Source organism: Panthera tigris, chromosome B4 (assembly GCF_018350195.1).
Source record: "Panthera tigris isolate Pti1 chromosome B4, P.tigris_Pti1_mat1.1, whole genome shotgun sequence".
NCBI classification, from domain to species: Eukaryota; Metazoa; Chordata; class Mammalia; order Carnivora; family Felidae; genus Panthera; species Panthera tigris.
The window spans coordinates 130,228,797-130,249,935 of record NC_056666.1 but is presented as its reverse complement, the minus strand read 5'-3'; the positions used below and the strand labels follow the sequence as shown (position 1 = coordinate 130,249,935).

Genomic DNA, 21,139 nt, shown 5'->3' with positions numbered 1-21,139 from the left:
GGGGGGGCGTGGAGGGGTCAGGGCGTCTGGAAGCCTTGCTGCAGGAGGGCTGTGTTTGTGTGTGTGTGCGTGTGTCGGGTGGGGGGGGGGGGACACTCCATAGGTATCTGCACCGATGGGAAGCTCTCACCCTGTGCGTCCAGTGAGGCCTGGCACAGAGAAACATGCCTCATTTGCTCAACGAAAAAAAGCGCCCAGGCTGTTCTCCAGCGCGTCCCGATGGTATCCATGGGCAAGAGGTTCAGCCCGGGAAGGACAAGGTTGGGCAAAGTGAAACCGGCTTGTTAAATGCAGGCCTTCCCATCATCTGCTAGGGAGGACAAACGGCAGGCAGCCTTGCCCAGACTTTTCGAAAGGGGAACCCTCTCCTGCAGAGCAGCATGTGGGGCCGGCTCCACATCACGCAATCCCCGGGGCTAACTCCCCCTTGCTCTGCTCCGCGGTGGCCACGCCATTCCCCCCTGCGCCTGGACCGGGGCCTAAACTCCGCTCACACCAGGGGTAAGTGTGCTGCAGCTGGGGTTGGCGGGCGGCCCAGCGCAGCATCCCCGGGGCCTCTCTAGAAACCAGCTGCAATTAGCACCCTGCTTCCTGGGAGCAGTCTCTGGGGAAGCCGAGGCAAGGCCCTCCGGGGCGGTGCTGCGCCACGGTTGTGCGCGGAGGGCCGAGAAGCGGCAGGAGGAAGTTGTGAGCAACCGGGGGCCTCCCAGCCAGCGTCTGCGGCAGCTGGAGCTCCTGGCGGGTCTGAGCCGCTCACTTCCAGCTGGGACGGCTCTCTGGTGACTCAGCACCACCTCTTCCGGTGAAGGGCTCGGGGGTGGTGAGGACAGGAACCCCGGCTTGATCGCCACAGAGCCGGAGAGGTCTACAGGGCGGCCCCAGGGACCTCCCACTCCTGGCCCCCCATCGGCCTCCACCTCAGAAGGGCCAGGAGAGCAGCTGGTCCAGGAAAAAGGACGTTTTATTTCCATAAATACTCCCGCTCTCACTCACACGCGGACCCCACTCTGTCCACAGACAGACGGACGGGCAGAGGTGAGCTGCCCACAGGAGGCCCCGGCAGAGGCCAGGGACTGAAGGGGACGCACCGGGAACCCCAGTGGCCCTGAGCCTCCAGCTGGGGCCACCCGGCTCTGGCGTGACCTTCGGAGGGCCAGCAGTCACAGCCCCCACAGCCCCGCAAGAAGCCTGATGGCCAAGGGGGTGGGCGGGTGGAGCGAAAGCCCCACGAGGAGTGGGGGACGGGTGGGGCTCCCCCAACCGGGCCCCCTGAGATGGTGACCACAGGGCCACTGAGAAAGAAAAGCAAAGAGAGTCAAACCACACAGCAGAGAGTGCAAAGAGCTGGGGGTGCAGGCGTCACCCCCCCGCCAGTCACCCGGTTCCTACGGAGGAGGCCTGAGCTGGTTCCCGCTCCAGCATGGCCCCCAAGTTATGGCTGGGCCTTCCCATAAGGCATAAGAGACGGGTGGGGATGACCCCACCCCAGGCTGGGGTCAGGGCTGGGCCTGAGGTCCTGGCCCCTGCCCGACAGCCATGCTTCTCCCCCATGACCCCAAGTCCTTCCAGGGCCAGACAGCCGTTCCCTGCTCTAGGCTCTCCCCTGTGGCCAAGGTCCCCAGCAGTGCAAACCCAGGCCCAGTCTTCGGCTGGGTCCATCTGCGCAGGGGAGGAGACGAGTAAGGAGAGGGCCGCAGGGGTGAGGGGAGAAGCACCAGGCCCAGGGGATGTCGCCGTGGGAACATAGGGTGTCCTAGGCCACCACAGCCTTCCCCCCGCAGGCTAGACAGCGGCCAGTCCTGTTCCCCCCTCCTCTCCCCCACCCCTCCCTGTTCTAGAGGCTTCCCCAGGTCTCAGGTGGGGGGAACTGGTCCACATCCCCCATCTCGTTGTAGGTCTGGTCGCCCATGGTGAAGAGAAGCTTGTAGCGGAGGCGAACCTTCTCCTGGGGCAGAGACAGTGAACGCAGAGGGTCAGAGCGAGAGAAGGGGCCGCCCCCACCCCCACAGCGGCGCGTCGTCACAGCCGGGCCCCTCACCTTCTGGGGGTTGGCGAGAAGCAGGACCTGGGTGATAGCCGAGGGGTGGACGATGGGGTTAAACGCCGGCAGCTCCGTGCCTGAGGGCGGCTGCAACTTTACTCTCATGACCTGCGGACAGCAGGGCGGGACAGGGCCCAGCTGAGCCCCCGGCTTCTTGTCCCCACCCTCTGAGGGACCAGGCCCAGTCTACCTGCCAGCTCCTCTAGGGGGCCAGGGGCTCTGTCCTTGGGTTCCCTTCCATCCCCTACCCCCTGCCCCCCACCGGCTGGCTCCCTGTCCAGCCCCGGGTCACCCTGCCTTGAGAGGAAGGAGGCACGCTCCTGTCACCTTGGGGACAGCCGACTGGAAAACGATGTTGCGAATGGGCTGGGGGGCGGTGCTCAGCATGGACACCACCACCACCAGCACGTCCGAGCGTCCGGGCAGCGGGTCGCGGGCAAAGTGGAAGAGGACCCGGAAGCCATGCTGGTCATACACCGTCACTGGCAAGATGCTGCCTGGCAGGGGAAAGGGGACAGGGCGATGGGTGGGGGGGGGGGGGGTGCCAGGCCCGAGCCCAAGCACGTCCAGCCGGCTCCCAGCAGGCACTCGAATCCACAAACTCAGGTCCTCGCCTTTACCCCGGAAGCAGTGGGGCCACGGGTACAGACCGGCACCTAGACGGGGCGGGCGAACTTCTACCGTGTCGGTGGAGGCAAGACACGCACACCCTGGGCTGAGTGACGGCGGGGGATCCCCCAGGGCCGTGGGACTATGGCCCTGGAGTGCTGGAGTGCAGGCCTATGGGTGAGCTGGAGTCAAGCTCTCACCGTGTGACTCTAGCACAGTCACTCCGGTGTTCGGGGCCTTCCCTACTGGTAAGAGAGGGGCACCATCGGCCACTTCTTGGGGACACTGAAGGGGTGATGCCCTTGGTCAAGGTGCACCTACAAGACGGACAAGGCCGAGACGACCGGCCAGTCTTCATCCGTCTGACCTGGGCTGTGAGTGGTCCCCAGCTGCCCCTGGGCAGCAGAAGCTCAGACTTGGACCTACATCCTTATCCTGGCTCGGTTTCGTGACCTTGGAGAGACCCGGGACCTCTATGTCCTGGTCCTGCCTTCTTGGGGAGGGAGCACCCGGCAGCCAGCGTGAGGAGTCCTCTTGCCTGTGGAGGCCTGGACTGTGCAGAGCACGCTGCCCTCGCTCTGGGAAGGATGAAGCAGGGGGCCCGCGAAGGACAAGGGTCTTGCCCAGAGCTCCTCCCTGCGTCACGCAGTGGCACGCGCTCCCAACGGGACAACGGGGGTGGGGGGTGGGGGTGCTGCTGGGCGGCGTGCTGACCCGGCCCAGCCTCGACCCGCTCGCACCCCCGGCCCACTCACTGGGTTTGATGGACTCCAGGGGCACAGTGATGTTGGCCAGCGACAGCTCGGTCGTCGTGGGCTGCTGCGGAGGCCCAGGGGGCTCGGGGGACGCCGCGTGGAGGAGGCCGGCGGCACTGGAGCTGGTTGAGCTGCAGTTGCTTTTATTCTGTAGGTCCCGGAGTGTGAGCCGGGGGGCTGGCTGCTGCTTCTCCCTTGTTGGGGGACGTGGCATTGGGGGGGTGAATCTTTGGGGGCCGAGAGATCGGGGGCACAGGAGAGGCCGGGCTTCCCGGCTGTCCCCGGTGGCCAGCTCAGAGGCCTCCCTGTCTCTCTGGCCTTGGTCTCCTCACCTTGGAACAGGCAGCTCCTGTCCCCCGCCCCTGCCCGGTGGGACGCAGCTCTGTGCTCCACGGGATGGGCCCTGCACCTGCCTCGGGCACCGCTGCCTCCCTCAAGACCAGTGCAGCGCTTGGCACGCGGTGGTCCATTAGCCACGGCTGCTCACGGGAGCACGCGGGCACCGGGCCTCTGGCCGCGGGGCCTGGGAGAGCCCGGAAGCAGATGCTTTTGGGGGCGGGGGACACTCCCACCCCACCCCAGCCAAGCTGCGCCCTCACCACCGCACTTGTTGGGACTCCGGGGGCAGGGACTGCTGCAGGAGGGTCTTCCCCAGGAGGTCCAGGTCGTCCAGACCGCTGCTCGCCGGCAGAGACATCGGTGCCGGGGGCTGGCTGTCCGCGCTGGGAACCCGAGGCGGGGCGGGGGGTTCTGCGCCATCAGACGACTGTTGGGCACACAAAGCACGCAGGTGGGTAGGGCGGTGCCGAAGAGGGGTCGGGGTCGCCTGGTGCTGCCCTGAGGCCCCTGCCCCTCCCTGCGGGTGACATCTGGGGAAGCAGCAGCAGGGAAGGGGACGACACTCCTGCTGGCCTGCGCCCGTCTCATGGGCCGGCCTGGTCTGGGGGGGGTCTACTCTAGAAACCAGCACGTTCCAGGGACCTTAAAGTCACCACCAGGAGAAAAGGAACGGGAACCTCACCTCATCTCAACGCTGACTCGCAAGGAGAGAGTGTGGAGCTGAGGAGAGAATGCCTGCCCGGGGACCCCCAGGTCAGGACAGGAGCCTCAGCCCCGGGGACCCCCGCCCCAGGGCCCTCTTTCTGCACTGCCCGCTGCAGGCTGCCTGTCCCAGCCACCCTACCTCAGGATGGGTCGTGCTGGTTCCTGGCCCTCCTACCTGGAAGCTATTCCATCCAGCACCATCCAAGCCTGGGCCCGAAGGGGGTGTGGGATCGCTTAGGCCTGAAGGGAAGCAAGACAGAGGTAAAGGAGCTAGAGGTCTTCCGAAGCAAGGGAGCTGGGGGGCTGCGTGCTGGCCTGGGGTCCCTGGCTCCCGCCCTCCCCCCTGTATCGCCCCAAGAGGCTTAGCTCAGACGAGAAAACCCAGTTTCAGAGGGAACCGGCAGCAGAGCAGAAGCAGGAACCAAAGATCCTGAAGGCCCATTCCCCACGCCCACTTATGCTTCCACTCCTGCACTCCGAAGCCACCTCAACTACGGACATCGGGACTTTTGTCTTCGCGGTCAGCTGGCTCCCAGAGCCCAGGGATGGTGGGAAGGGAGGACGGAGTGGGAGATGCCGGGGGAGGGTCCACGGGCAGGGGTCGGCATTCTGCCCCCACGCGGCCACGGCCTCCGAGCGCCAGGGGGCAGGCGGCGCCCCAGACTCCGAGCAGCCAGGCTGGGCTGGGCTGCCGCGTCCCCAGGGACACAGGTGCAGGGCTGAACGGGGGGCAGGCTCTAAAGACCCCATCTGCCCTGGCCGTGCCGACAGGGCTGGCCGGCTGGCGCCAAGGACAGCCGTGGGCCCTCTGGATGGCTCCGCTCATTAGCCTGCCGACTCGAAGAGGGCAGGGGGTCACCCACCCGGTCTGACCCGAAGCACACCCTGGGCCAAGTTTGCCACAGGCTTTACCTACAGAAGACAAGTTAGCCCGTTGCTAGCGAATCCCGAATCGGTGAGGTGTAGCCTGAAGAGCTGAGAGGCACCGGCAAGGCACCGGAGGATCTGATTGCCGGGCCTCTTCCTCTGGGCACACCTCTCCGAGAGCAGGGACAACCGAGCGGTGACTGTTGTCACACGCCCGGAAGCGTCGGGCACCTCAGACGCGGGGCTCACTCGATCCTCAAACAATCCTGACGAGTGCGCGTGGGGCTGTCATCCCTCTTTCGGGGCTGACAAAGCGGACACTGAGGCCGGTGAGTAACCTGCCCGAGGCCACACAGCCGGCAAGTGGCAGCATCCGGCCCCGGACAGAACGTGGCCTCGCTGCTGGAGTCTGAACACAGCTCTGCCGCTTGGCCGTGTGACCTCGGGAGGGTGCCCACCTCCCTGGGCCTCATCTGCAAGACTTGAGGGAACTGTCGTGACTAATAAAGGAGGCCGATGTGATGAAGTGCCTCAACAGTGGCGGACGGGAAGTCCCCGCTGCCTGCCCCGCCTCCACCCTTCGCCCTTCCTGCCACAAAGAGCCGGTTAGGACGAGCCCCCCCGACCCTGTGGTCCCAGGGCTTCCTCTATTCCCCCAGGCTGGGCGGGTGCTGCCCTGGCCCTTCTGGTTCCTGTTCCCACATTTCCTTTCCCTTTGAGTAGAAACCAACGGATGCTGGAGGCTCAGGGCTCCGCTGAAGCAACTTGGGGACAGGAAGTACGAAGCACACCTTGCCTCTTGTGAGAAGGTGGCTTTGCGGCAGCTGCTCGCTGGGGGCCGGGCCCAGTCGGGCAGCTGCCGCCCGGTCCCGGCTCTGCTGGGGAAGATGAGCCCGTGTGCGCTCTGTCACTGGACCATCCTTCCCTCCCTGTAAAACAGGTCAGGCCTCCCTCTCCCTGAGGCACCCCCAGCTCAGAACGGAAAGGGGGCAGGTGGATGGGATGCGTACGAGGGCCCACGGACACGCTGTGGGCAGACCCCCTTGGAGAGGGTGCCAGCCGCGGGGCCCAGAGGGGAGCTCGTCCTGCTCTGCCGTCCCCTCATCCCTCACGATGCACTCCCGGTCCTTATGTCCCTTTCCTGGCCGCCGAGCGGAGTCAGAGCAGCAAAGAGGCTCAGAGGAAGGCGTCAGAATCCGAGCGCTTCGTCCTGACTCGCGTGCCCCCCTTTGGGCACCTAGCCTTCCTAAAGCCTTGGGAGCCGTCCTTTCGCGTCTGGAAAGCGGGGACGCTGGTGGCGCCCACTCCCGTGGTGGGAGGAGGGTGGTCTGCGATCAGACGGTGCGGCAGCAGGGGTGAGGGAAGCCACTCGCCCGGCATGCGGGCGCACCGACGCTTCTGGTCCGTCGGGTCTGGTTTTTACCTCAGAACTGGCTCACGGTCTGACTCCTGGTTTCCAAGTCAGTTCCCCAACGTAACTTTCGAGATTCTTTTGACAGACCTCAACCTCTCTTTTTTTTTTTTTTTTTTTTTTAAGTAACTTCAGGGCCCTTGTGAAGAGGCTGTCACCACGTCCTCCCGCTTCAAGCTCTCAGAGGGGGCTGTGCTGGAAGCTGGAATCCTGAGAACTGCCTGGCTGGCTGGGTGCCCCCTGCGTCCTCCCCAGGCGTGCGCCTGGTTCCCTGTGGCTCTGGAACCTGTAGTCCGGGACTGGCTGGAGGCGCGGGGCGCCTGGTGCTCTGGCACCGGCTTCCCTGGAGCTTTTGGAGCTACGGGGCCTGGCCTCTCCTTCTTTGCCCCTCTCGCTCTCAAGTAGGGGGGTGGGGGAAACCGTCTGCCGGGCGGCTCCCAATTCTAGGCTCTAACCTGCCGCGGAGACATCTCGCCGGCTTTCCCTCAGGCCACCAGAGCCGAGGTGTGGCGGGCTTGGCAGAGGTCGGTTTAGAGGCTGGCCGGTCTCACCCTCTGACTGGAAGACCTCGTGCCAACTCCTTAACTTCCCTGAGCCTCAGCCTCCTGGGCTGTGAAATGGGCCTAACGCCCACACCACCCTCCACGGGACTCGTGGGATCCAGGCTGCCTCACATGCTGCGGGCATCCCCCCGCTTCCCCCGCCGCCTGCGGCCAGCCCGCCCTCCTCTGGGCCCGGCCCCCTCCTCACCCAGAGACATGAGCTCATCGTCGAGCAGGGAAACGGAGGTGCTAGGCTGCTCGGGGCTGGCCGGGTCACCGGGGCGGGTGGGCATGACTGGGTAGGTGGTGCCCGTGGGAGGGAGATCCAGGCCTGAGAGGTCCAGCAGGGCCGAGGTGCTCCCTGGGAGGAAAGGAGAGTCAGGCCCGTTCTGCGTGGAGGACGCTCAGGCTCTTGGAGGCCAGCCTGCTGCACCCCCCCCCCCCCCCCACCGCTCACAGCCCTCCTGCTTCTTTCCCCCTCCTTGGCCAGGCTGCCCTGCCCCCGAAATCTGCCACCAGGCCCTTTCTCTAGCACAGGGAGTTCCTTCTGTCCAGAACCTATTCGCTCCTTCTCTCCACTTGGCGAACTGCCTCCCATCCTTTGAAGCCTCACTTACACGCGGCTGCTTCCGTGGTAGCGTCCACCCCCACTGCTCCCCAACTGGGCCCGTTCGAACCCTTTCTGTGCGTCCCCAGGGCTGTCGTTTTACCCTTACTGGGGCCGAGCCTGCCATGGTTAGGTGTCAACCCCTCTCTCGCACCTCGCGGTAAGGAAACTAAGCACGGAGGGTGCCATCCAGCCCCGCACAACAGGTGCCAGATTTATCAAGTGAAAGAAAGGCCTTCCTTCTTCTACTCGTCCTTGCCAAACCCTGCCTCCCTCCCCCTCTGCCCCATGTTCACTTCCTCCCCCCACAGCTGCAGCCCTGGCAGAGACTCCCCCCAAGCTCTGTCCCCGGGGGCCTTCCTCATCTTAAGGGGCCAGGGTCACCCTGGCACTCCCAGCCCCCAGCTCTGGAGCCAGTGCTCCGCCCTGGGCTCTGTGCCACTCCCGCCTGGCGCCCCCCTCCCCCCCCCGCCCCTGGCTGTCTCCTCACCCGGAATGGAGCCTGCTGCGGCATCACCGTTGACCTCCTCGCCCCTCACCAGCTGCTTGTACAGGTTGATGACCTGGGTGAGGTTGTCGTTGGCCTGCAGGATCTCGGCTGGAAGGGGCAGGAGGGAATACACTAAGCTGAGGGAACACGGGCGCCTCTGGGGGGAGAGGAGGTCCCTGCGTCTACCGCAGTGCTGGCGAGGGGCTGGGGCTGGGGGCGTCCCGTCTGCTCGACTCACTCAGACCCTCTACCGCCCGTCCTCATCCACCGTCCCCACCACCCCGAACACGGCGGCATGCTCTGGCCTCAGCCTCCACACTGGCTCTGCCGTGCGGACGCCCCTCGCATCTCTGCGTGGCTTCGTTCCTTCCCTGCCTTGGGGTCTTTGGAGGCCTTTCCTCACCCCCACTCCCCAGTCCCCTCCCTGCCGGCTGTTCTCCACCTCACTGACCACCATCTGACAAACGGTCACTGCCCACTGCCTCTCTCCTCTCGTTAGGCTACAAGCTCCATGGAGAATATGGTTTTTGCCGACTTTTGTTTAAAAGATTTTATTTTTAAGCAATCTCTACACCCACCGCAGGGCTCGAACTTACAACCCCGAGACCAAGAGTTGCATGCTCTACTGACTGAGCCAGCCAGACGCCCCTGGCGTTTGTCGATTTTAATCACTGCCGTGCCCCCAGGGCCTTCAATAGTGCCTGGCACAAACTAGGCCCTTACCAATGTTATCCCTTTAGGGGCCAAGGCTTAGAGGAGTCTGGGCAGCAAGTCGCCTGGGCAAGGACCAGGTGCCTGGCACCTGGGAGGCACTCAGTGAACTCCCACCGAATCAAGGGCTAATATGGTTCCCAGACTGCTGCCCCAGAGACTGGCTGACGTGGTAGCAGAGAATAAGGATGACAACCCGATATGTGGCTGTGACAGAGTCACGGGGCCCCGCGCTGGAACCGTTGAGGCCTGTGGGATTTGCCCTCGGTGTCCAGCCCTTAGCAGGGAGGGAGGCAGTATCCGGAGAGAGTTCCTGGTCCACCCTGGCTCGGCCACTGTTATGCTCTGTGATCTGGGCAAGTCCCTTCCCTCCCAGAGCCCCAGCTGTGAAATGGGGACAATTCTTCCCCTTTCAGCTTGTTCAGCTCGTGGGCTTGAGTAGAGGCTTGGCCCGTAGGATCTTATGACCATATCAGCCCCTGCTCTCCGCTTCCTCGAGGTGGAGAAACCCAAGGTCGGGGCTGGAGGAGGGGGGCCCCCTGGTGGTGGGTCCTGCCAACTGCAGATAGTTAGCAAGTCCTGAAGGGAGCGGGGGAGGGGTCGGAGGGACAGGGCTGACCGCCCAGCGCTCACCTAGGGCCTCATCATTGTCTTCTGTGTCACTCGCCAGTCGGAAGAGCGTGGGCCGCATCCGCTCACAGCGCTGGTACAGCTCCTGGGGACAGGAGGGCGGGTGGGTCGGGCCGGCGGGGACCCGGAGAGGGTGGGGGCTGGGTGGCAGAGGCGGGGTACCTTCATGAGGTCCTCACTGCTGCGGGCAGAGGCGCCACCCTGGCTGTGGCTCATCACCATCTCCGTCAGTAGCTTCACGTTGTTGTTCACCTCCTCGATGGCACTCACCCGCTTTGAGATCTTCTCCATCCGCTTCTGGTCCTAGGGAGGCATCAGCCCCGGAAAGCCCAGGTCATGCCTGCTCTCAGCCAGGCACTGCCTACAGCACTCCAGAGTCTCCTGGCTCGGTGTGAGATCAGACCCTGCCACGAGGCGCTCGTGCCCAGGCCAGGGCATTCCAGTCCAAGAAGCCCTCTGCCGACCCTGCGCTCACCTCCTCTCCTCCTGCCAACGCCCTCAGGTCCCAGGCCTCTGCACGGGCCTGTCAGAATCTCCGGGGCCCTCAGACACCATCTCCAGTGACCCCAGCGTCCCGTGCCCCTGGGCTTACCATGCACACCCCTCCCTCACGGGACAAGAGGGGGGCTTGCGCTGTGCCATTGGACACAATCACCCTCCTCGAAAGGGGCCACCCTTGACTTTCCCTGTGCTATGAGGACACGCAGCTTGCCCTTCAGAACACCACCTAGGACTTCCTCCCTGTAGGTCTCTAGGCTGAAGCTTTGATGGCCTACCCTCATCAAATAAAAAAGTTTCAGCCCGCACCCACGACATACGCATACTTGCTTGGATATTAAGTGCGCAGCGTTCCCTCTTTACGATAAGTAAGCGCATATGCATACGTTTCACTTAGCAAGGCCTGATTTCTATTTCCTTATCACAGAAGAGGCAGTCAGCCTCACAGAAGCCCAACCTGAGCAGGTCAGCTCAGCTGCTGGGACATTCTCCCCCCTACACCGGTCCTGGCTCTGTCCCCTGGGGTCCCCCAATCTGTCAGCTCTTTCTTGGCTGTGACAGCCCTCTGGCTGGGTCGCCGCAGGGTTCCCCGTAGGCGTACACACAACCCCGCCTCGGCGGCCCTGCTCCAGTCCCCACTCTGCCTCCTCCCTGCACCATGGGCTTGGCGATCACCTCCTGAACCATCTCCTTGATGAGTTTGTTGGCTGCTCGGAGGTCCTCGGGGTGGGAGCTCTTCAGCAAGCGGGCCAGCATCTGCAGGGACACGGGGGGCATGACAGTGACCCCAGTACCGGGCCTGGGGTCATGTGCCGGTTCCCCACTTCCTGGCCGAGGGACATAAAGCACTTATTAAGCTCTCCATGAAACAGTGAGCCTCCACCGACACCTGATGGGGTGGCCGTCAGGACAACTGAGGCATTGCACACGAGCGCTCCCCAAACAAGTTCTTGATGGATGGCACCAGATGTGGGAGTACCATCGTGAGGGAATCTTTCTCAAAGGATGTGCCAGAAACTCAACGGCACGAGCCCTCTGGGGGTTGGGACTAGGTGGATAGGAGCTTTTACTTTTTATCTTACCTCCTCTGGGCTGTTTAATTTCTTGCCCGTGAGCACATGATTTCTTTAACACAAAGTTAATAAAATTATCATTGAAAGGGTCAAAGACAAAAATACACAAACTCCTGCCCAGCCTATAAAATGCCCTCAGACCAATCCCAGGGACACCAGGCACGCTCTTGTGTTTATTAAATGCAAGGACACTGGACGGGAGGTACTCAGCACACAGAAGTGCTGGATAAACCGTGCCTGTCACCCGCTGCATGACTGTGCTCAGCACAAGCCTGCTTCAGGGAAGGGCCTGGAATTCATGGCCGGGCCTGGAATTCATGGCCAAGTGGGCCTGAGGGTCCTCATCTCCCCCTCCCTGGAAGCTCACCTTAGACTTCTCCTCATCTTCAAAGATCACATTCTTGGGTCGTGGAGGAGGAAGGGGAAAGGCAGCATCATCTGGAAGCTTGGGGTCTGACTTCACGATCCCTGGAGTAGACGGTGGTGGGAAGGCCGTCAACCGTGCCCAGGGCCAGAGTGTGGAATGGAACTGGGCGGGGGGGGGGGGGGGCGGGGGGGCGGGGGTGGCCAGGGTAGAATGGAGGGTGGAGGACAGTCTCTCCTGCATGCTGGCTCTGGACTCCAGTGGGCCACGATCGGCTCCTGAACTACAATGTCAAACTGTGTGGTGGCATTTAGGCACCCACATTTTGAGGCCACTCCATGGGGGCCACTCTCTGAGGGGAAGTTTGACCCACACTCACCTTCTCTCCACCCAACCTAGCTTCAGACAGAGCCATAAAAAGGCCCCATAGCTCTATGTTCTTGAGAAGTTAAAGGGCAGAGCCACGACCTTGCTGCCAGAAGCTGCCGGAGCCCCAGCTCGGGTAGGAGGGAAGGGGGCGCTGGTCACAGCCCCCCCTCTGGTGCCTCACCCTGCTTCTTCAGCATCTGGTAGGCCTCTGCAATCTTCACCTCCTCGGGCAGGCCGACCGTCCAGCTGTAAAGGAGCTCCAAGATCTTGTTCTTTACCTTCTCTGACGTCCGAGAGCCCAGGTACTTCAGAGACCGAGGGGAGGGCAGGCCTTTGCCGTCGTCCGGCCCCACTCCCTGTCGCCCCAACCCCAGCCGCCACCTGGCTGCCTCCCCAGGACCCCCTTGGGAGCCTCGGCCTGCGGGGCCCTTCCGTCCCACCCAACCAGCCTGGCGGACTGAGCTCACCTCCTAGCTCTGCCGCGCACTAGCCGGGCCAGCCCTGAGCGTCTGTTTCCCCACCTGTCAGGTGGGGATGACGGCGGTGGCATCACGGTAAGGACGCAGGGCTGACACAGGTAAGGCGCAGAGCCCAGCGCCTGCCTCCGGCCAGTCCGCTATGGCTTAACTCTGTGACCTCAGGAAGGAGCCACCTGGCTTGGGGCTGGCCAGGGAAGGGGCAGGTGTGGAACCGAGCTCAGCCCTGGGTCCCACGCACAGTCTCTCTCAGCAGCAAACTAGGCTGAGGGAACTGGATCTCACACTAGTCGCCTCCTGGGAAGAGAATGGGGGACCAGCTGGGACACTCAGCTGCTCTGGTCAGGAGAGGGGTGTGACGGAGGAAGGGCGTAGGGGGTGGGATCTCACCCAAGGGGCATCAAATACGCGCATGCCCTAAGGGAGCACGCCCCGCCCCAAACGGTCAAGGCCATCAGCAGGCTCCGCCACTCAGATTTGGGTCCTCAGCATCCAAAGCCTCAAGGAGGCCACTCTTGAGGGGTGGGGACAGGGAGACCCTCCAGTGGAGACCCAGGTGGGGAGAGGTCACAGGCAGAGTGGCCGTGCTGGGGAAGCTGGCCCAGCAGCTGCGCGTTATGTCCTACGGTCATTCCTCACTAAGCCTGAGTGGCCCCAAGAGTGGCTCCAGAGCCACCAGCCACCGGGTGGCCTGGGAGCCCTCCTTCTGGACACCCCACTGTCCTGGACTCAAGGGTCTGTGTTTATGCCAGGCAGAGTTCCAACTGAGCAGAAGTGGGAACCCTAGCGGGAACCCCCAGGATGAGGGCAGTCAGTTGCCTCCCACAGGGCGTCCTCCTTCCTCAACGTGCCCCCATTGATGGCGCAGGCCTGAGCTCAGGCTGGGAGCACCCACCTTGGGAGACACGACCTTGATGAGCTCGTTGAGGAAGCGGAACTTGCCCACCTCATCGTGGAACCTCTTGCCGCAGCTCTTCATGCACGTTTCCAGCACCTGGGGTGGGGGGGGAACCCCAGGGAGGGTCAGAGGAGGCAGCCCCCCTCCCATACCTCGACCAGGGCATGGAAGCCCAGGGATGGGCATTCGGAGGGCGAGAATGACTCCTGAGGACACGAGGCGGGGCGGGTGCCCTCGAGGGCCAGTGACAGCATCATCGAGGGGGCCCCTCCACAGCCTGGCCACACCTGAGCACCACTTGTGAATGATTTTCCTATTATTTTTCTTTGGTAGTTAAAAAAAAAATTTGTTTTTTAACATTTATTCATTTTTTGAAAGACAGAGGGAGACAGAGCGCAAATGGGGGAGGGCTAGAGAGAGAGGGAGACACAGAACCCGAAGAAGGCTCCAGGCTCTGAGCTGTCAGTACAGAGCCCGACGCGGGGCTAGAACTCACGGACCGTGAGATCATGACCTGAGCCAAGTCAGCCGCCCGAATGACTGAGCCACCCAGGTGCCCCTTTGGTAGTTTTCTAAACTTCAACAGGCACCATTTACCTTGCCTTACAGTACGTATTCGTGGAATCGTAGGACTAGCCCATAGTCGAGAAAACAAAAAACAAAAACAACAACCCTATCTTGTTAAAACAAATACATAACTACTAACAGAAAAACGTTTACCCTCTGAGGTCGGCCTTGCTTTATGGTGAGCTGCTATGTGGCCCATGCCTGGGGGCCACAGACAGCACACCCTCCCCACCCCCCACCCTTCTGCTGACCTAGCTTCAAAAACTCTGGCCTGAGTCCAGCGTCAGCCCTTGAACAGCCTTTGGGGAGGACGGCACTGTCCTGGGTCTGGAGACCAGTGATGGGCTGAGTTAACTCTACAAGGCACCTGGGGAGCTTTATAGGCATGCAGATTCCTGGGTGCGGATGCCAAAGGAACTCAGATTCAGCAGGCCTGGGCGGGGGGGGGGGGGGGGGGGGGGGGGGGGGGGCCTCATTCAGTAGGTTAACTGGCCTCCCAGAGATCTGACACAGAGCTGGAGCAGGCAACCCGTGGGCCAGATGATCCTAAGGGGCTTCTTCCCCACGCAAGGCCTAACTGTGCAGGGCTGGGGTGGGAGGCTGTGAGCCCCTAGGGGCCAGCCCAGACCCCCAATCTAGGCCATTTGGGCACCCTTCCCTTGGGCTCTACAGAAGGGCCTGATGTGGGGGCGCCTGGCTGGCTCAGTCAAGGGTGTCCAATTCTTGATTTCAGCTCAGGTCATGATCCCAGGGTTGTGGGACCGAGCCCTGTGTGGGGCTCCAACGCTCCGCGTGGAGTGCTTAAGATTCTCTCCCTCTCTCCGCACTCTCCCCCCCTCCCCTGCTCAAGCACTCTCTAAAAAAACAAAAAAACAAAAAAAACAAACAAACCAAAAACCTCAGTCTTGGCCTCCCTGGGGGGCCACCCACGTGGTCTGGGGACAGCCGGCACACCCTTTCTCCCCTTCTCACCGTCAGCGCCTGGATCGCTTCCCACTCCTGCGGTGACTGGATCTTGTGAGCCAACAGCCGGGTGGCAAGCGGGGGCCTGGGCGAGAGGAACAGCACAAAGCCCAAACGGCTGGAGCCCGAGGCAACCCAGGGGAGGGCGGCCACACCCCCCCTGCTGGGAGCACAGCCCTTGGTGGCTTCGGTGGGGTAGATGCAAAGGCCCTGCTCCTTCTCCGACTGGAGAGGCCTGGAGGCTGTAGCAGGACAGGGCAGGGGCAGACAGGGAGTAGGGGCCAGGGACCCTCAAAAGGTACGAGCTCAGTCCCTCTCCTGGCGTTACCGAGAACTGTGAGCGGGAGAGGGGACCACGGCCTTCTCAAGGGTCCCGTCTGGGAGCACAACATGACAATGTGCCATGAAGGAAGGGCGGACACGGCTCCCTGGGAATTTGAGGGGGCACAGGACGTTCTGCCGGGAGAAATCAGAGCACCTTCGCGGTGAAGGTGGTGACATCGTCTGCTGGATCGTAAAAGGCCTGTCACTGGTGACGGCGACAACTAACACGGAGTGCTTATGACGTACGAGGTGCCTCACGTGCATTTTCGTGCCCGACCTTCATTCCGGCCCTCCAAAGCAGGCCGGACTATCGCCCCCACGTGACAGGAGAAGGCACGGAGGCTCGCCCAGCTGACCCAGCCAAAGGAGGGGTGGGATTCGCACCCGGGCGGCTGCACTCTGGATCACACATGTCGCACCGTATGCGTGGCCTCCCGGAGCGGAGCGCCCGCACTGGTGGCGGTGCGGTGGAGGGAAAGCGGCGCTCCTCAAACTTCACCACCTGGGGAGCCTGCCAGCAAACCTACCCCAAGCCCCCTGCCAGTCTAGTCCCCGTCTGCGCACAGCCCCCAAAGGGGCGTTTTTGACAAGTAATTCTAACGCAGGCGGTTCTCGTTCTTCCTGGAGCAAAGGGCCTACTGGCTTCCTCCCAGCTGGGGAGCACGTCCCAACAAAGCTTTGGCCGGGGCTCAGGGAGGTGTGGGCTTAAGCCCAGGACTACCGTTTTCTTTGTGGGGAACCCGAGTCCCCTGGGCCTCAGCTTCTTCACCTGTAAAATGGGTTCGGTTAGCGGGTGGCCCACAGGTGGTACAGAAGGGCCACTACCATCGTTAATTTGTGAGCACATCAGGAACGGAAACGGAGTCTCGACCCACTGAGGTCTCTGCCCCGGGGGCCAGGGTCTGGCGTGGGCCCAGCAGGTGGATTCTGTTGCGTAGGTGAGCAAAAGAGGAGGCCACCTACCCCTCAAAGTCCTCGTTGAGCTGTTCGCAGAAGCCGTTGATGCTGGCCCAATTCAGCTCCTTGTTCAGGGGGTTTGTGGCTCTGTCTGTAGGAGAGAGGACCGTCGTGGCCTGGGGGAGGCGTCCCTGCCTCTCCCACTTCCTCCTCTGGCAAGACAGTTGGTCAATAGGGAATAGAGGGGATGACCGAACAGGCAAAAAGAGTCCCCTTGACCTCCTGCTCCGATAGCTTCAAGACCTGAGTGATGATGTTTCAGCGGCATCAACGGACAGATGAGCTCCCGTCCACGGGCTTTTCCTTGCAGCCTCTCCCTGAATAGCCCCACTTTTAGAGATGGTGCTCAGGGGCTGTTCCCCTACTCCCTAGTGCCCCCGCCTCTGCAGCTGCACGTCTGTCTGCCTACCTGACCGCACCTCCTCTAGTTCTGCTCCTGAAAAGTATTCCCGCAATTCTCAGGGAATTTACACTCAGATCCAGAGGTTGGGGCGGGGGGGGGGGGGGTGAAGCCACAGTTTCGCTCTCAAGGAGCCATGTGGCTGGGAAGTGAGCCAAGGGAAGCTAGGTTCGCAATACAGCATGACAGAGGGAGGTAAAGGAGCCACTTGCAGGGGACTTGGTTGGGCTCGGGGCCAGGGAGGCTGCCCGGAAGAGGCAACACTCAAGCGGGAGCTAACCAGGCTGGGGGGATGGCATGCCTCGGAACAGCAAGGGGCCGTGCGTGAGGAGGAGAGATGCGGATCACTGAGCACAGGGCAGAGCGTGAAGGACCTTGGAAGGAGTGCGGCTCAGGTATCACCTCCTCCAAGAAGTCTTCCCTAACCCTGGCTCCTGCCCAGGGCGGCCCTGCTGGATCAGCTCTCTCTTCTTTGTCCCCCAGCTCTGACCTTCATCGTGGGCCCAAGCCTGCTGTCGCACCGCATCCCAGCCTCTTGTGCACACGCCCATTTCCCCTTGGCAAACAAATGAAGGAAGGAGGGCTCAGCGGCCGCCGGCACAGGTTGTGGGGGAGTCTGAGTCCAGGGGTGGGTAGTGGCCGGGAAAGGGCAAACGGCTCGACAGGAGGGGGCGACACACAAGCCCAGTCGCCTCCCTGACACCCAATGCCGGTTAAAAAACAATCAAGTAGGTCACGTAACTTCCCTGAACCTCTGTTTCCCCATCTGTAAAGCTGGAGCGAAAGGTGGACCGATTTAGATGACAAAATACTTTACGCAAGGTGAGAGCTGGATCTTCACCACCTACCTCCCCGGAGCCGGTCTCTAAGCTTCACCCTATCTGGCCTGTTCTGCCTCAAGCCTGATACTGAGCAGGGGGTGTGGTGGAAACACAGCCTAGGAGGTGGGACGGAGAAGGATCTGTGGCCAGAAGGAGGCTGAGACCCAACATGTGGTGCCTGCCCGCTTGGGTCCTATGCTGTGGTGGGAGGTCGAGTTCTGGGATCCCGGCGCCTGGCAGTATTTATTCACTTCGTATTTATTCATAAATATTTTGAGTGCTGGGGCCACAGGAGTGAACAAGGCAAAATCCCTGCCCTCCTGGAGCTGGCGGCCCAGCAAGAGAAACACCAACTACTCAGATAAACAAACACATAACGCTGTATACTCTTGTGAAGTACCATAAAGAAACTCAAAGCAAGGAGAAGGTATAGAAAGTGTTTTTTGGGGGGGGGGGCGCTTCTCTCTCTGGGAGAGCTCTCAGAGGAGGTACAGCTGAGCAGAGATGTGAATGAAGCATTTTCTCTCTGGATAGAAACCTCTGTTCCAGGAGCCTTGCAAAGCCCTCTAGTCCCTCGGAGAAAGCAAGCCCCTGTTGACCACCCAGGAATAACCATCACCCCCCCACCAAGGGAAAGTGTGGCGGTCTACTCTGTCTCCCGGCCCCCCCAACATGGCCGGAGGCTGGGGAACACCAGTCGGGATTTAGAAAGATCGAATGGGGTTAGAGCTGGCCCTCTCAATGACATCTGCCTGGGGGACCCTAAAACAGGAAGTCTTTTAAAAATGGCAGACACATGAGTCTGAGTGAGGACAGAGAAGCTAGTTCTAGAAACTGTCCTGAGTCAGAAGCCAGGGAGGAAAAAGCGGTGGCATCATGAGACATCAGCTTTCTCCCTTGCATCTGGCTCCGAGTAAGAGCCGCTGGGTCCAAGGACAGCTGACCAACCTCGCTGGCCTGAGCCCCAAATCCCCAGCAGGCAGTAAGGGAGAACACCCAGGGAGGGCAAGGGGGAAGTGTTTCACAACAGAGCATGACTGTCCCCTGTCACTACACAGCGGTGACAATATCGTCGTTTACCTACAAGAAGCTACTCTTTACCTCCAACCACTGCAAGGGAAGAGCTTGCAATTTTGCTAGTGCAGAAAGTGGAAGAAAAAGGAAAACAATCTTGGCCTCAGTCTATTAGAGTCCAGCCCTACGGCCAAACCCAGGGGTCCTGGCTCCTGTTTCTCAGATCGGACTCTTTCTGGACTCTCGGAAAATCCCGTTCTTTGCTAAACATGAGACAGTTCTGCATCACCCTCAAGTCCTGAGATATGTCAGATCTGTCAGCCAGGGCCCTGCCCGTCCTCCCAAGTTGCTGCTGACACCTGGGCATTCTGAAACAGTCTCCATGGCCTCCGAGTGCCTCCTCTCCACGCCCTCCCCCTCCACTGGCCAGACGGGACTCTGAAACACGCCTGGAAATGTTGTTGTTCTGGGGCCAACCTCAGAGTTCAATTCTGCTCGAGACTGGCTCAAAAAGGGCTGGCCATGACCCCAAACCACCCTGTGCAGCTCCCTGGTGTGCTGGGGGCCGAGGGGCTGAGCTGAAGGTAGACCGAGGTCTCCCTGAGGCCCTGGCCGAGAGGTAGCCCAAGGAGAGGAAAGACTTGGGAGGGAGCGGTCACTAGCCTAGGGAGAGAGAGTCCAGTAGGAAAGCTGTGAGAGCCGAGGAGCTCCATCAGCAGTGTGGGATAGGGAGGTCAGGTGGTTATGGAGATTCATAAGCCTGAGTAATAGGAACCCGCGCCCGAGAAGCCACAGAGAAAGGGGTTCAGGGGCCTCTGGAGGAAGGTCAGCAAGAGCTGGGAAGAGTCTTGGGTGGAGGTACAGAATCTGAGGGGCTGGGCCGAGGCTAGTGATACAGAGCTTGATATTACTTCTGGAGTCTCAAACGGGACCCCGTCCAGCCTATAGGGTTTGAAGGTTTCTCACTGCACGGCCAGAGCTTGGAGGATCAGATGGGCCAGTGAGTCCTCCCCTCCTGGGCGAGGAAGCGAGCAAATCTGAGAGGAGCTGCAGACTCAAGGAACGGCTAGGAGGGAATCACGCCATGCAGAGCCAGAGTGGACGATCTGGGGCCCGCGGAGAGTAGGAGCCCTCCCGCCCAGGTCTGAGTTGCAGCCTTGGGGGCCGCTGGCTTGCTCCCTCCCGGGCCCAAGAGAATGGCTCGGAGGGCCCGCTCTTCAGGGGAGAAGTGTGGGCCTCGGGGCTTTGGGGACTACAGTCTCCGTCCTGGGGGTTCTACGGACAGAGCCGGGCGCAGCTCACTGCTCCCCGAGGGTCCCGGCCCGAGGATCGGATAGGTGGGCGGCGCCCGCTCCCAGCGACGGTCCACGCAGCTGCCGGGGGTCTTCCTTCGCCCCAGGGTCGGAGGGACCGGCTCGGGGCGCCGCCTCTCCTGGGCCGGAGGCGGAGCGTGGGGAGGGGGCGCCGCGTACCCCGCCCCCGCCGGGAAGGGGCCCGCCTCGTGCCCCCGGTTCCGGTTCCGGTCCGGCCCGCGCCCCTCCCGGACACTCACTGATTCGCGCCTCCAGAGTCTCCGGCTCCATCGCGGGCTCCATCCGCCACAGGCCCCCAGCCTCGGCACCGCCCCCCGCCCCCCGCCGCTCTCGCGGGACCTCCTCGGCACCGCCCTCCGCCGATTAAAGGGGCAACGTCCGCCCGGACTCGCGGGAGCGGCGCACAGGAGCGCTCGGCACCATAGAGACTCGTACGAGCTCGCCTAGAGCGTCACCTGCTCTCCCAACCCCTCCCCCCCCCCCCGTGGTGTCTACGTCGCGGGCGGGACCCGACGCCCGCCTTCCCGTTCCCGGCGCTCAGGCGGGAGAGGAAGCGGAGAGAATGGGGGCTGAGAGCTGCACCATGGTAACCCCACGGGACGCTCTAACTCGTTCTGCGTCACGAAGATGCCCGTGACGGCTTCCGGAAGAATGCTCTGCGGCCATGTTTCTGAGGGGCTCTAAGGTCACTTCCGGAACCCTCACTGCGTACTTCCGCTTGTATGGAAAGTGGGAGGGTCCCTTAAAAGGGCAATGACGGACGTTGGCCGCTGGGAAAAGAAGTCAAAGTTTGTTGAGTGCTTACAATGTTCCAGGCATTTTCTAAGCACTTTTTATGCATTAGTGTATTTACCCCCCCCCCAACAAACCCACGAGCCAGATAGTGTGAGGTCACACGAATGGCAGAGCCTAAACCCCGTGCTATCTCTGCTTTGATTCTGCGATCGTTTAATGAACACTACGTTTGCTTTGCTCTGTGACGGGCGCTGGAGGAGAAAGGCAAGGCCGGATATTCATTACAGTGTGATAGGGGAAGCCTATACGGTGGTGGCAACTCAGAAGGGGCCTCCGACTCCAAACTGAAGTTGAGGGGTAGAGGGGATGAGGGAGGGGCTCTTGTCTGGGAAGATGTCCCAGAGGTGACATGTAGCTGAAAGACAGACGTAGTTCTCCGTAAACCTGGTGCGAACAGTATTTCAGGTGGAGTGAACCATAGGTTTCAGGGTTCAAAGGGTAGAGAGAATGTGATGAATTTAGAGAACTGAAAGTATTTCAATAGGGCTCCAGGGGACGTTGACCTGGAATTAGGCCGCGGCAAGATCATGCAGGTCTGTGTTTAGATTTTTTTTTCTGTAAGCTATGTTGATGTCCTTAACAGTGTGTCATGGGTGGCGA

The 21,139-nt window shown here is 61.7% G+C and overlaps 1 protein-coding gene across 4 annotated transcripts; it reads right to left on the bottom strand.

The window, feature by feature from the left end:
- Positions 1-943: 943 nt before the first annotated feature.
- GGA1 (golgi associated, gamma adaptin ear containing, ARF binding protein 1) lies at positions 944-20,336 on the bottom strand. Of its 4 annotated transcripts, none has more exons than XM_042993221.1 (17): positions 19,984-20,336; positions 16,203-16,287; positions 14,925-15,000; positions 13,383-13,481; positions 12,193-12,316; positions 11,646-11,746; positions 10,881-10,961; positions 9,870-10,010; positions 9,711-9,792; positions 8,367-8,474; positions 7,478-7,630; positions 4,625-4,689; positions 4,005-4,171; positions 3,406-3,599; positions 2,369-2,538; positions 2,039-2,149; positions 944-1,945 (listed from the first exon to the last, which is right to left on the bottom strand). In XM_042993221.1, the coding sequence occupies exons 1-17, from the start codon at positions 20,024-20,026 to the stop codon at positions 1,835-1,837; spliced, it is 1,911 nt and encodes a 636-aa protein (XP_042849155.1). In that variant the 5' UTR covers positions 20,027-20,336; the 3' UTR covers positions 944-1,834. The 4 variants fall into 4 exon arrangements, with proteins under 4 accessions (XP_042849155.1, XP_042849158.1, XP_042849156.1 ...); XM_042993224.1 differs by lacking the exon at positions 19,984-20,336 and adding an exon at positions 19,734-19,908; XM_042993222.1 differs by lacking the exon at positions 19,984-20,336 and adding an exon at positions 18,791-19,326.
- Between the last annotated feature and the right edge of the window lie 803 nt (positions 20,337-21,139).

Bases quoted from the DNA above. Each gene is read 5' to 3' on its own strand.
- GGA1 (XM_042993221.1), bottom strand. From the start codon at position 20,026: ATGGAGCCCGCGATGGAGCCGGAGACTCTGGAGGCGCGAATCA. The intron at 13,482-14,924 runs GTGAGAAGGGGA...CCCCCACCCCAG, and splicing joins AAGCGATCCAGGCGCTGACG to GTGCTGGAAACGTGCATGAA. The intron at 3,600-4,004 runs GTGAGGGCGCAG...TCCCCCAACAAG, and splicing joins GAGTCCCAACAAGTGCGGTG to GGAGAAGCAGCAGCCAGCCC.